We start from the raw sequence: 14,574 nt of genomic DNA on the forward strand, positions 1-14,574 counted from the left end.
TCCTGGTACGGAGTCACGCATCCAGCTCCCTGCTCAGCAGGAAGTGTGCTTCTCCCTCTACTGCTCCCCCTGGATTCTGATCTTCCCCCACCATAAATTAATAAAACCTTAAAAAAAGAAGAAGAAGAAAAAAGATTCTCTCTCCCTCTGCCCCTCCCAGCTTCCACACTCACTCAAAAAAAAAAAAAAAAAAAATCCAGTTGGAGTATGTTGCCCCCATTTTCTTAAATGCCATCCAAGCCAAACAGAACATATCTCACTAGCCCTAGTCCCCAGCCTGTGACCTTGGTTGGTTGGTTGTTTTTTTAAGTATTTAAGTTACAGTTCTGCTCACACACACACCTTTTCAAGACTGCACTAACTGGTAACAAGAGTCTAAATTCTGCTTGTCTCAGCGACCTCCCTGAGATTTTTAAAAGCCACTTCATTTCTCTGTACCTCAGACTCCCCATCTTTATTTATTTTTTTTAATATTTTATTTATTTGACAGAGAGAAATACAACTAGGCATAGAGGCAGGCATAGAGAGAGGAGGAAGCTGGCTCCCTGCGGAGCAGAGAGCCCGATGCGGGGCTCGATTCCAGAACCTCAGGATCATGACCTGAGCCAAAGGTAGAGGCTTTAACCCACTGAGCCACCCAGGCACCCTTTTTTCTTTTCTTTTCTTTTCTTTTTTTAAATATAGATTCCCCATCTTTAAAAGTTAGATAATATCTGCCACAGGCTATGGGAATAAACAAACTAGGCAGGTAATTGTTAAATGAATGAAAAATGAAAGTAAGAATGTATTTTTTAAACTTATTAACGATTGAATTGATATTAAGAGATGAATCAAGTCCAAGGTCTCTAGCCAGCCCTCTGGCATCCTTTTAGGGAGTAATGACTGTCCCCAGGGTTATTTAAATACATCAAAAAGCCAAACTGAAACTCTGTCTAAAACAATGGTTGCCAAGGCTAATTAAGCAGTCAAATGCCTCATTGTTAAAATTAAATTGAGCTGGTAGAAAAACACTGGTTAACAGATGCTACTCAAAAGCTGAGACTGACAGTTACACTTTGGTTCGTTTAAAATGGGTCACAAAATGAGTACCTGTAAAGGCAACTCATTCGGTCGAGGTGGTCTTTGAGGCAGAGGTTGAGTTTGGTTTATTCATTTTATGGGGAAGAGTTGCTCACTGAAGGGCCCTGGGGAGTGCTATGACGGGGCATCCCAGACCAATGGACAGGATCTGTTCACACACGTTCCACATAGTCCACCAACTGGGACTCCACAGCCTCCAACTGGGAGACATGGCAAAGAGCTAAAATGCTATTATTAAACCCATGGGCACCTAACTGTAGTCATCTACCAGGAGACTGTGATATCAGACTAATATATTCCCAGGAAAAGGCAACCCCTACTGCAGGGTTGTGGTCAAGGGTTGGGGGATGGGCAGAGCAGGAGGTGTGGTTTCCTTTCACTTGGATTTGGGTTTGTTTTTCCCCAATACTCTTAATCATCCTAAACTCTCATCCTATCTCAAAATACCTATACTTCTCTTTAGTTTTTTAATATTTATTTATTTATTTATTTCAGAGACAGCGAGAGAGTGAGAACAAGCAGGGGAAGGGGCAGAGGAGAGGAAGAAGCAGACTCCCCACCAAGCAGGAAGCCCGATAAGAGACTTGATCCCAGGACCCCAGGATCATGACCTGAGCCAAAGACAGAGGCTTAACCCACTGAGCCCCCCAGGCTCATCTTTACACTGCCTTTAAACAAAATCTGTTCAACTGTATGTATCCATTTTTATTTAATTACTTATTTCTTCCTTTTCAATTAGTATTAGTCTAGCAATGGAGTTGTTTTACAGTCTTTTTGCTGAAAACTGCTCATATTTTAAAAAAACACACACACACACACAAAAAAAAACAAGACTCACGTCCTGACATCCAGCCACGTAATAACAGTAATGACACTAAGAACAGCCAGCTGTTCTGAAATGTTCACTGTGCACCAGGGACCATTCAAGCATTGCACACGAATGCTCCTACTTCATTTGTTCAATTTGCATTTATCCCACAACTATTTACTGGGTGTCAGGGACTGTTGTAGGCATGAGATACTGGGGTATTCTAGGGCACTAGAAGTATAAGCAAATAAAAAACAGACCCCCGCCTCAGGTATGTCAGTGATATCTGTTGTAAAAAATATGAAAGCAGACAAGGGAACAGGGAATTCTGGTGAAGGAAAGATTCAGCCTTAAATAAGGTGAACGAGATCACGGAACGTCTGGTAGGAGATTTAGGCCTTGCTGTGAAAGCAGGTGAAAGAGCAAACCAGGGGGATATCTGAAAAAGTATTCCATCCAGGCAGAAGGAAGAGCAGTGCAAAGGCCCCAAGGCAGAAACGTTCCAGCAAGGATGCCATCCTAACTACTGCAAGGATGAGTGAAGAGGAAAGCAGGAAGAAAGGTCAGAGAGGTGAGCATGGCCAGGCCACACTGGAGCTACAGCAGGTTTCTGTGAGAAGAGCAACACAAGCCAACCAAATGCGTGAACAGGACTGCTCTGACGGCCGTCAACAGACTATGGAGGGATGAGGACAGATGCAAGAAAGTCAGTTAGGAAGTTACCAAAAGGATCCAAGAGAGAAAACTGAGTTGTAGTGACAGAATTGAGATGTGATCAGGTTCTGGGTGTATTTTAGAAGCTAGAGTTAATAGGACTTGCTGATGAATTGGTTAATTAAAAGGAGGAAGAAGTTGCCATCGACTGAGAGAAAGGAGGGGGGTGGTGGAACAGGAGCAGAGGGGAAGGTCAGAAGTCTGGCTTGGGCCCTGCTGAGTGGAGATGTCCAGTAAGCCACCAAGTGGGGAAGCTGAGCTGCAGGAGTCCGGACTTTGGGAGAGGCCTGGGCCACAGATAAACACGAGGTACGGCCACCATTTAGATGTTATTTAGAGTCAAGGGACTGAATAAGATTTCCAAGGGACTATGTATCAATTAGGAAAGAAAAGGTCTAGAAATGATCTCACCTTGCAAAGTCAAGGGAAAGAAGAGCAGCCAGCGAAAGAGAATGAGAGAAGTGACAGTCGTGGTCGCAGAGAAAATCGAAAGGGTAGGAAGCCAAGTGAAGACAGTGCTTCAAGGAGGAGAACTTGAGCAAGGGGCTCAGTGTGGCTGGTGCCACACAAGGATTTGAGAACTGGCTTCTGGATGGAGCAATACTGAGGACACTAGGGACCGAAACAAGAAGAGTTTTGGTGGCATGCTGGGGACGAAAGCCTGCCAGGCACCACCACCACCCCCCATTCAGGACAGAATCAGAAGAAAGGCAGTTGAGAAGATACACCATTAATTAAGACGCTGGCCATTTCCACATGCGGAAATTGAGACCTTGAGAGGATTATGATGTGATCCAAGGTCCCAGAACTGCTGAGTGGGTTTGAAGCCAGGCAGGCTGGCTCCTGAATCCTGGGTTTTGTTTTTTTTTTTAATATTTTTATTTATTTATTTGACAGAGAGAGATCACAAGTAGGCAGAGAGGCAGAGGGAGAGAGAGAAAAAGAGGGAAGTAGGGCCCCTGTCGAGCAGAGAGCACGATGTGGGACTCCATCCCAGGACCCCGGGATCATGACCTGAGCCGAAGGCAGAGGCTTAACCCACTGAGCCACCCAGGTGCCCTGAATCTTGGGTTTAAACCACCACAAGATGCCACCTTAAGATGGAACACACTATACTCCTGACTCAGCGTCCTCTTTCCATGGATAGGCTAGTAGGCATGCGGCTGCTTAGGAGCGCTTCCTAACTCTGAAGAAAAGGCTCTGTCCAGGTCCCCTTCCCTTTGCCCCATGACCCACCCACCCCCCCCAAATAAATCCACACCACCACTCTTTTTTTTTTTTAAGATTTTATTTATTTATTTACTTATTTGAGAGAAAGAAAATGAGCCAAGGGTCGTAGAGGGGAGGCAGAGGGAGAGAGAGAAAGAGAGAACCTCAAGCCAGCTCTGCGCTGAGCATGAAACCTGACAGGGCTCAATTTCACGACCCTGAGATCACGACTTGAGCTGAACTCAAGAGTCGGACTCTATAATTGACTGAGCTACCCAAGCGCCCCCACACCGTTTTTAAATCTCCAAAATTCCACCTTTTCCCACTCTGTCTTTTCAAAATAACACAATTTGGGGAAGCTTCCCACTTTTTTAAGCCAGGGGTCTTAAAGAGTTTTTAAAGAAGTGTTCCTCATCTTGGAGAGCTAGCTTCTTCAATAAATGGAGCTCTGCTCATCCCTCACAGTACCAGCAGTCCCTTCCTGGGGCCACTGACAGTGCCCTCTCAGGCAGGGGTGCTTTGGGGAGAGCATCAACTGGAAGAAAGTCTTCAGGGCTTCTGATCTGGGACCTCTCCCCTTGCCCTGCCCACCAGCAAGCCCCCAGGCCGCTGCATTGGTCCTAGGGGTGCAACTGCCCCCCCACCCTTATACTCAGGGATGGGGCTGTTTCGTCTCCACAAAAGGAAAAGAACAAAATTGTTCTACCACCCCCATTTCAGTGTAACTGCGGCTACCACAAGCTACTAGTTGAAGCCTCGTGTTTTAATATTTCACTGAAGGATGGGCACCTGGGTGGCTCAGTGGGTTAAGCATCTGCCTTCGACTCGGGTTATGATTCTGGGGTCCTGGAATCGAGTCCTGCATTGGGCTCCTTGCTTAGCAGGGACCCGGCTTCTCCCTCTGCCTGACGCTCCCCCTGCTTATGCTTGCTCTCTCTGTTTCTCAAATAGATTAAAAAAAAAAAAAAACTTAAAAAAAAACCATTATGACTGATTAGAATAAAAACTTAATACCATAAACACACGTCCTTCTGAACCTTGCTGCAACTGGCCTGGAAGAAAAAAGACACAGCCATGGATGACAAGCGCAAGAAGCTACAAGCTCTGTCCGCTAAGTCACTGGCGATTTTAAACCATGTATCTTTAATCCATGCAATGAAACAAAGGAGCTCAATGGCAACTTGTGCAATGTGGGCTAAGTCCCTTAGCGGCTGCACCCCTGAGCTCCTTCCATCCCAGCCTCCTGGGGCCTGTGATAACGGCACTCTTCCAAAAGTACTCTTCGGCAGACCAATTAGAATGATACCAAAGTGAGTTAGCTTCCGTTAACAGCCCTCATTCAACAAATATTTATTGAGCATCTACTGTGCCCAAGCGCTCTTCTAAGCACTGGGGACGAAGCAAGCCAAACAAACAAAAATTCCTACCGTTATGAAGATTACATGGTGTGTGGGGCGGGGGAGGGGGGCGGGGAGTGTGGAGTGAGTAGGAGAGCAGCAGCAAACAAATTTTTATCAGTTAAGTGCTCCGGAAAAAAATAAAGCAGGAAAGGCAGATAGGAGTGCAGGTGGGTCAGGGGTTGACATAATCTTCAACAGACAATCAGGAAAGGTCTCTTTCAAAGAGTTTGAGCAAAGACCGGATAGAAGTATAGGAGCAAGCATGTGGATATTTGTGGGAAGAAACAGCACAGGTGAAAGAACAGAGGCAGGAATAATAAAGAACACTCACTGAGTTCTGTTTGAGTGTAGATAAGGAAGAGATGACCCCCATGATGCTCAGCGCAAAATCTGCAGTATCTGCAGACAGATCAGCTTAGAAGACCTCTCTGTAATGATTAACGAAAGTGGACACCAAACCAGTTCTCAAATCGCAGAATGCTACCCAGTAAGCTGCTGCACTGGATTGGAGGCTGGATTCCCGAGCTTCACTCTACAATCTCAAGACCCCAGCCTGGGGGGGGGGGCACCCACCCCCAGCGTCCCCCACAGAGCAGGTCATACAGTCCTGTGGCTGACTGATCTGACCTCGGCAGGGGATAAGACAGTTTGCCCACGGAAAAGAACAGAGATTTCTCAAATGTGGTCCAGGGACCTGTGGCTGTCCCCAAGACCCCTCCAAGCAGTGTGCAAGGTCAGAACTATTTCAACAATAATGCTAAGATATTTTCCTCTCATGCTCTCATTCTCTCACAAGCATATACAGACTTTTCTAGAGGCTACATGTGTGGGATAATATCACTGCTTTGAAGATGAAGAGCGTGTGTCCTTACTAAAACTTCCATTAACCCACATGCATAAAGGCTCTTTGGAGTCCTCAGCACTTTTTTAGATCGTAGAGCGGTCCTGGGACCAAATGTTTGAGAACTGCGAGAGTAAAAAGGCCATGGAGAGGGGTTCAAGAATCAAGAGAAACAGAGACTTTACCAACTCACTCGTCAGACTATAATTACGAGTGGATTTGCAGCAGTGAAAAACGTTTGCTTTCACAGGAAAGGATAGACTGTTTTGTAGACCAAGGGCGCAGCTGTCCTGCGGTGTTTGAAACTTTCTCCCTGCTGCGACTTCCTCTCCTGCCACTGTGCCTCCCGCCTTCCTAAAGGGAGACCCTCCGCAAGTCCGCAGCCCAGGACGCGTCAGGGACCTCAGTGTGACTTCCCGCTCAGCCCCGCGAGCCAGAAAGGCTCAATTAGGTCTCCCTCTCCTTTGGTGTGGTTAGGACGATGAATAAAATTACCACGGTGACAGGGCCCACGATGCTCCGCAGGTGTCACCGAAGGTGGGCCGACCTCAGGTCCGAGGGTCTAGTATCACCCTCCTCAACTCCAGAGATCCGGAGAGCAGACCCACCGAAACAAACACAGCCTTCACGGAGCTCGAAAGAACTGGAGAACGACAGAAAATTTGAGCCTAAGAAAACTAAATCGGAAGAAGGAAACATTCATCTCTAAAGGCGGGCCAGCCTCGGAGACGCTAGACCTGTCCGATTGCCGCTCGGCTTCTGCTCCTGGAGGGCTGGGTGAACCCGGGTAGGTCACCGGGACTCCCTCGCCGGGGATCCCCTCACCTGCAAGGCGCCGATGAGAATATCTATGGAAGCGCCTGTGCGTGAACCAGAGGCTGTCAGATGCGGTTACTTCGCGAATGCGCTGTGTGACCTGGGGCGCAAAGGTCCCTCTCTGAGCCTCAGTTACCCCAGTCTCCCACATCGGTAAAACAAGGGGACTGACTTCAGCTCCCCCAAATCCCTTCTAACTCGGGTACTGAATATATGACGGTTAAGTCAAGCAGCTGCAGGCCGCTTTTACCATCTCGATAAGCGCAGGAGAAATAAACGCCGGGGAAGAGCGGGCAGAACAAACTTCCAAAGTCAATGTGCCACAGTCCCTGCACACCTCGGGCTTCGAAGACTCCTCCGCCCGACGTTCCCGAAAGCCCGCAAAGCAGACGGGAGAGACCCAGGAGACCCCGCTGGGACTCTCTTTGGCTGCCCTGCCCAATGGAGAGGGCTGGGAACAGGGTCTCATGCGGCCGGGGGGCTTGCACCCCCGCCAGAAAGGGGAACCCAGCAAGAAGGCGCGGCCGGGGGAGGTGGCTCGGGATCCGAGCGCGCGGTTCTTCGCGGGCCTGCGGGGCTAACGCGGGGAAGCCGCCTCTCCCGCTCGAGACGCGCGCCTTACCTGGGGCTTGAGCTCGCAGTTGGCGGAGGCAGGCGCGCCGCGCCGCGGGTCTGCGCCCGTGGGCAGGAGGCAGAGGGTCGGCAGCAGGAACCAGCTCCAGGGACTCATCCTCCCCAGCGCGGCTCCGAGGCCCGGGACGCGGGGGGAAGGAGTAGGGCAGCAGGGACCGCGCAGCCCGGCTAGCCGGCGGCCGCGGAGCTGCGGACTAGCGGGGCGCCCGCCATAGCGCGCGGGGCTCGGGGGCTCGGGGGACCGGGAGCGCCGGCCTCCCCCTGCAGTTCGCGCGGCCGCCGGCGGGCGGGGCTGGGGCGAGCCGGGCCCTGGCAGCCACGTGGGGCGGGGCCCTGACCTCCCACCCCCACTCCTCTCCCCTGCCCTTCAGCCCCGCGCGGAGGCGGCCGCGGGAGTCGCCGCCGCGCTGCTCCCGCCCAAACCCGGCCCAGGCCGCGGGCCACCGGGTGCGGCGGCCAGAGGGGAAAAGTGAAGTTGCAGCGCCGTCTCCCAGCCTCACGCCGAAATCCTATCGGCTCCTACCCCCGCGTCTGTATTTAGGCTTCCAGCTCTGAGGGTGGCCCCGGGTTGAAGGAGACAGTCCGAAGAAACAAACGATAGGCTGTTTTTAAAAGAAAACTCATTTAAACAAAGGAAATGGCACAGAAGTTTTGTCTGCAAAAGAGAGGAATAGTCAGTATGTGCTTATACGCTTAAAAGTCCGGAACCGCAAAAGCCGGCCCTCCATTAGGTATCCTCTTAAGGGATTTAGGGTAATAATATTAAGGATGTGAACACCAAACTCGGATTACTTCACAAATTAGATGAGAAACATTGATGGAAAACATCATGTTTGATGCACATAGGAGGCCTCCAAAATGTTATTTGCTCCCTTTCTGCCCCAAAATCAAGGGCCTTTTCACAGCACTGATCCTTCGGGGGGGGGGGGGATTATCAAAGCACCTAGCGGTCCCCAGCCTCTGCCACCTCCTTCCCCAGGCCTGAGTGCACTGTACCAGCCCTTCTGTACAGCCCAGACTTGCACGGGATCGCCTTCTGAGGGGTGTAGCGGGGGTTCTTAATTCCAAGTTGCTCCATTTTGAGATTCGGATAGAAACTGGAAGCAAAGGCGGGGAGGGGTTGGGGGGTTTTGGAGGGAGGCTCAGTGGCCCAGATTTACACACGATGGGAGGAGTGTTCTGAACCGCAGATGCCCATCTATAGCACTCCCGTGAAAAACCCCTGGCTTTAAAAAAGCCAACTTCTTCGAGCTTTTGTTCCACAGGCGTCTAAGTCTCAGGTGTTTTTGTGAAATCGCTAAATCTTTACTGTTTGAAGTCTCAACGGGGATTTGCTTTCTGGAGTTGACTCTCAGGTCCTCAAACGGCCCCCTTTCAGCCACGCAGCAAACCTTGGAAAGTACAGCCTGTCCTGGTTTTCAGATTACCAGCACTGCCACCTACTGGCAAAAATAGTCTCTCTGGTTGTGAGATGAAAGCATCAAGAACTGTTACTGTTTCATACTCTTGCCTCCACTACAGAGGTCTCCACCCATCAACTGGGGCTAGAGGGAACAGAGGGAGAGAAAACGTGTGGCAAAATGAGACTGAGTTTGTTAATTTTCTCCTGTTTGCCTCTTCCCTCTTCCCTGATTCCTGCTTTTTATAATGTCCTTTTTTTTTTTTTTTAATTTATTTGGCTCTTCTTTTTCTAGCTTCTTAGGGAGCAATGTAGGTCCTTAACTTTAAACCTTTCTTTTCTAATATAAGCATGTTAAAGCTATAAATTTCCCTCTAACCACTGCTTTAGCTGCTTTGGCCAGATTTTTGAAAAATTGTAATTTGATTATCATTCAGTTTGGAAAATTTTCCTTTTTTAGATTTTATTTATTTATTTATTTATTTATTTATTTGAGAAAGAGTTTGAGGGAGAGAGTGCAGGCAGAGGGAGCAGCAGAGGGAGAGGGAGAAGCAGACTCCCCACTGAGCAGGGAGCCTGCTGGGGGGGTTCAGTCTCAGGACCCCTAATATCATGACCTGAGCCAAAGGCAGACACTTAACCAACTGAGCCTCAAACACCCATGGAATACTTTCTAATCTCCCTGGTGACTTTTTTCTTTGACCATGGGTAGTTTAAAAGTATGTTGCTTAATTTTCAAATTATAGATTTTTCCTGATACCTTGTTATTGATTTCTGATCTAACTCCACTATAATCTGAGAACATACCTTGTATGATTGCAATTACTTTATATTAATTGGGACTTGTTTATGGCCCAGGATATGATCATACACTGAATTTGAAAATGTCTAGTGTATGTACAATTTTGTTTGGTTCTAATATTGGGGGGGCTGTACAGTGGAGGCAAGAGTATGAAACAGTAACAGTTCTTGATGCTTTCATCTCACAACCAGAGAGACTATTTTTTCCTATTTAGTCAGATTCATTATTAAGTGAAATTTATTCTGTAAGATACTCAATGTCCATACATTCAATAGAATCACATCTACTTTATATACATTGTCTATACAGATGTTCCTGAGTGCCTATGACTTCACAGTGAGGCCCAGGCCTGGTGACAGGCAGGTGGGTGTGACCGGGTCCCCACCTACCTTCTAGGCTGATTGGCCTTCCTGGCTTCCCCTTGGTGGTTAGGAAGGAGACGCTAAACGTCCCCCTAGCCTCCTTGCTGCCTATCCACGGTGTTTCTGTGTCCTTTCAATTCCTCACTTCAGTGTTGTTCTTGTATCCCATTGCCAGCAACCTGGATGTTCCTAAACTGTTCCCTGCTTCTGTTTCTCCTTCATATACAGTTGATATGTCCTTCCTATGTCCACCTAGTTGTAAGTTCTTTTTGTGCCCCTAGCAATGGATTCTTGAATTTACACAAATCTGTGAGGCTTGTTCCCTTCACAACAGTCACCTGAGGAAATTATATGCTAGAGGCCTATTCATTTTTTCCCCAAAATCAGATCTTCCCTCAGAAACAAAGTTTTCAGGGTACACAGAGGATTTTCTGTGGCTTCCACCACACTTCTGTGCCTTTGTTTGGCCTCACCTGGCCAGCCTGCTTTGACTGACCTGCAGCCATCGAACTCCTGATCACTTAACACACTGCACACTTCCCAAGGTGCTCAGAACAGCCCAGGTGTGGAGGGTAGGCCCCTAGATCCTGCCTCCTGGTATTCACACCCTTGTTGAATTGCCTCCCTTTGAGTGTGAGCAGGACCTATGACTTGCTTCTCACCCATGGAAGGTGACAAAGATGATGGAATGTACATGATTCTTGGATGAGCTTACACAAGCACGTGGCACCAGTCTTGCTAGAGTCTCTCCATTGCCATCTTTGATGAAGCAAGCTGTCATTAATCCTACAGCCGTGAGGAAATGAATTCTGCCAGCAACCTGAGGGAGCTCAGGAGTGGATCCTTCCCCCAAGTAGAACCTCTGGTGAGAGCCCCATCCTGGGCAGCACTAGGCCTGCATGCAGCCTTGTGTTTCCCTACACAGACGACCCAGTTAAGCCACACCTGAACTCCTGACCCAGGGAGGCTGTGAGTCACTAAATGGGTGCAGTTCTAACCCACTGGGTTCGTGATTAGTTACACAGCAACAGAAAACTCATACACCAGGTGAAACAGAGGGCCAGGAATTCCCAGGTGTTCCAGCCGGGAGTTATAGCATCAGTGTGTATGCTCAAAGGGAGTCACTAAAGACCCACTTCCAGCATGTCTAGGTCTACGGGCTCTAGGCATTCCCAAAGGGCCACCAGAGTTCTGCCACAGTCTCTTGGTCACCCAGTATTGGCACCAGAATTTGTAAGTGGGAAAGGGTAGTAATCATTCCACAGGTGCTTTCACTTAGCAAGTACGCTGTACCTAGATCCTGGGAAGGAGAGAACCTCCCCTGGCGCAGGGAGTGGTCTACCTTTATCTGTGAGGCCTTGGTGTTGCTACAAGATGGCAATATCCACAGCCAGGCCATGGTGGTTTCCTACTGAATGTTATATATTGAACGTAAACAATTTCACAGTATATCAACAACTGACAAGGCCACTCTGAGACTGTGGTGGAAGAAGACAAAAACCAGATGACTTCATTATCATGTCTCCACACAGACAAGACATGAACCTTGTCCAAACCACAAAAAAGGAACAGACAGTCCCTGACCTGGCTAATGAGTGACTGCTGCTTCTCCCCCAGTCTGGGCTTCAGCCTTTATGATTTCCCCCACCTTATAGACAAGAGATTTTAAGATACTATTCTGGGCTGAAATGCATCCCCCGATAAATCAAATGTTGAAACCCATACCCCGGTACTTTAGAATGTGATTGTATTTGAAGACAGGGTCTTTAAAGAAGTGATGAAAATGAGATGGTGACTGTAGGCTCAAATCCAGCCTGACAGCTGTCCTTGTAAGGGGAGAAAATTTGGGCACACAACAGAGAACCAGGGGCATGCAGGCCCAGAGGGACAGCTGTGTGAGGACACCACAAGAAGGCAGCCTTCTGCCAGCCAGGAAAGAGGCCTCCGGAGAAAACACACCAGCTGACACCTTGATTTTGAACTTCTGGCCTTCAGACCTGTGAGAAAATCTATTGTTTAAGCAACCAAGTCTGTGGTATTTTGTTATGGGAACCTGAGCAAGCTATTACAGATGTTCAGTCAGAATTACACCTACTTCCTCAGAACACCCAATCGAGAGCTAAGCCCTGCTTCCTCGAACCTTCCTCCCACATCACCTAAAATAAATAAATAAATAAAAATAAAAATCTGTAATAAGTCCTTCCCTCACCCTTTTACCGAGATGCCCCAGTTTCCCAAGGTACAAGCTTTTCCTCTCTCCAAAGAGCAGTAAGTCTACCTATTCAACTTCAGGTGTGTCCCTGGTGGTCTTTGGCTAACAGGCACTGATAACTGTTTGTCTACTTGGGGCAACTTCAGCCAGTCCCTAAGCCTTCCCTTTTGCTCCCGCTGGTCTTACATCAGAACATGGGGGGGGGGGGTTCTCTCCACACTGACATATTTTTACTCTCCTCCCTGCTCCTCCTCTCCTGCCTCTCCCCTTGCCACAGGAGCAAGGCTGTACCTGAGGTGAGTGGTGTCTCTCTCCTGGGAGCCTGGGAGTTGGTGCCTGTGTGACTGATTCCTAACAGAAAGGGCTGAACAGTATGTTGGGATGAACTGAGGCCTCTCAGGAGAGCACGGGAGCTAGAGGTCTGTTCATGTCAGCTAGCTTCTGGCTTCTGGCTTCTGGCTGCCTGCGGGGAATATGCAAGCAGAGGGAAAGGGCTGAATTGCAGCATGTCTGCAACAACTGGTTTTTTTCAGAGACGGAGGAAAGGAGAAGAAACTGGAAACAAGGAAACGGCAGAAGACTGCTGGGGGACGGGGACAAAGATGGCAGAGATGGCGGCCAGGGAATTTTTATTATATTTTACTCTTCATAAGCAATGGAAATGTCAAGAATTCCCAGGAAACCTACCTTTCAGAGGTGGGTTTTGGGGTCTCCGACAGGGTAGCATTTGGCTTCAACAGGGCCTGGGAGGAGAGATTTCCAAAGGGGAGCCAACTACACCCAAGTGGCTAAATATGTAATTTTTACTATGAATCTGAAGTAAACAAAACTATCCACATTTCTTAAAACATTTTATTTATTTATGAGAGAGATAGAGTGAGTGAGCAGGGGGAGGAACAGAGGGAGAGGGAGAACCAGACTCTCCGCTGAGCTGAGAACCTGAGGCCAGATGATCTCCAGATCATTTATTTATTTTTTATTTATTTATCAGAGAGAGAGAGAGAGCGCACAGGCAGACAGAATGACAGGCAGAGGCAGAGGGAGAAGCAGGCTCTCCGCAAATAAGGAGCCCGGTGTGGGACTCGGTCCCAGGACGCTGGGATCATGATCTGAGCCGAAGGCAGCTGCTTAACCCACTGAGCCACCCAGGCATCCCTGATCTCCAGATCATGACCAGAGCCCAAGTCAGAAGCTTAACTCACTGAGCCACCCAGACACTCCTATGCATTTTTTTAAATGACCTGAACGATCAGGGAGTTTTTATAGGACAGTTTACTGATTATTCTCTGGAACCTTTAAAAAGCCCTAGGAGCCTGAGAAGCTCAGTCAGTTGAGCATCCCACCCTTGATTTGGGCTGGGATCGCCATCTCAGGGTTGTGAGATTGGGCTCCGTGCTTAGCAAGCAGTCTACTTGTCCCTCTCCCACCCCCTCTGAATAAATCTTTCAAAAGAATTAAAAATAAACATAAAAAGCGCTAACTTGCTATCCAATGTATGTTCGGTATGCATCATTTTTTGTCCTTACTGATTCCTGCATCCCTTCTAGAAACTGCTACATTTGTTTATTCAACACACTTATTAAATGCCTGAGCATTTCAGTGCTCAGTGAGGAGTTTCAAACAATGACTATGACAGACAGGACTACTGACCCCATGGAGCATCCTATGAGGCTCTCTTCTGATCCCTGGTTGCACATTAGAATCACCTGGAACCTTCAAAACTACAGAATCCCAGGCCCCACTTCTGGATAGTAACTCAGAATCTCAGGGGCATGTGGTCCCAACTTTGGCACTTTAAAAGCAGCCATGGTAGAGGCACCTGGGTGGCTCACTCGGTTAAGCGGCTGCCTTCCGCTCAGGTCACTGGGACCGAACCTCACCCACATCAGGCTCCTTGTGCAGCAGGGAGCCTGCTTCTCCCTCTCCCTCTGCCTGCCAATCTCCCTGCTTGTGGGTGCTCGCTCTCTCTGTCTCTCTCTGTGTCAAATAAATAAATAAAATCTTTTTTAAAAATAAAATAAAAATAAAAATAAAAGCAGCCATGATAATTCTAATATGCAGCCAGGATTCAGAGACAGACAGACAGACAAAAGGAAAATTACCAGATGGTAGGGTGTGTGCAACAGCACAGCCCATTACTGAGCCCCTCATTCCAGGGATGGTTTCCCAATGGAATGTTGTTTAAAGAGAGACATAAATTTTCAGCACCGGTTAGCCAGGGAACAGCATTCCAGGGAGAGGGAACAATAGAGGCAAAGGCCTTGAGGCACCAGAGAGAGTTAGTCATGTTCACAGAAT

General features: G+C 48.3%; 1 protein-coding gene across 2 annotated transcripts in view; it reads right to left on the minus strand.

Moving 5' to 3' along the window:
* Positions 1-7,810, minus strand: part of TRABD2A (TraB domain containing 2A) — a 52,996-nt gene extending 45,186 nt beyond the window's left edge. For both annotated transcript variants that reach the window (XM_004742305.3, XM_045079086.1), the window contains exon 1: positions 7,491-7,810. In XM_004742305.3, coding sequence (XP_004742362.1) covers positions 7,491-7,598 — 108 coding nt within the window. In that variant the 5' untranslated portion in view covers positions 7,599-7,810. The remainder of the gene's footprint in view (positions 1-7,490) is intronic.
* Between the last annotated feature and the right edge of the window lie 6,764 nt (positions 7,811-14,574).

Source organism: Mustela putorius, unplaced genomic scaffold, assembly GCF_011764305.1.
Source record: "Mustela putorius furo isolate JIRA1106 unplaced genomic scaffold, ASM1176430v1.1 tig00000281_pilon_pilon_pilon, whole genome shotgun sequence".
Lineage (NCBI taxonomy): Eukaryota > Metazoa > Chordata > Mammalia > Carnivora > Mustelidae > Mustela > Mustela putorius.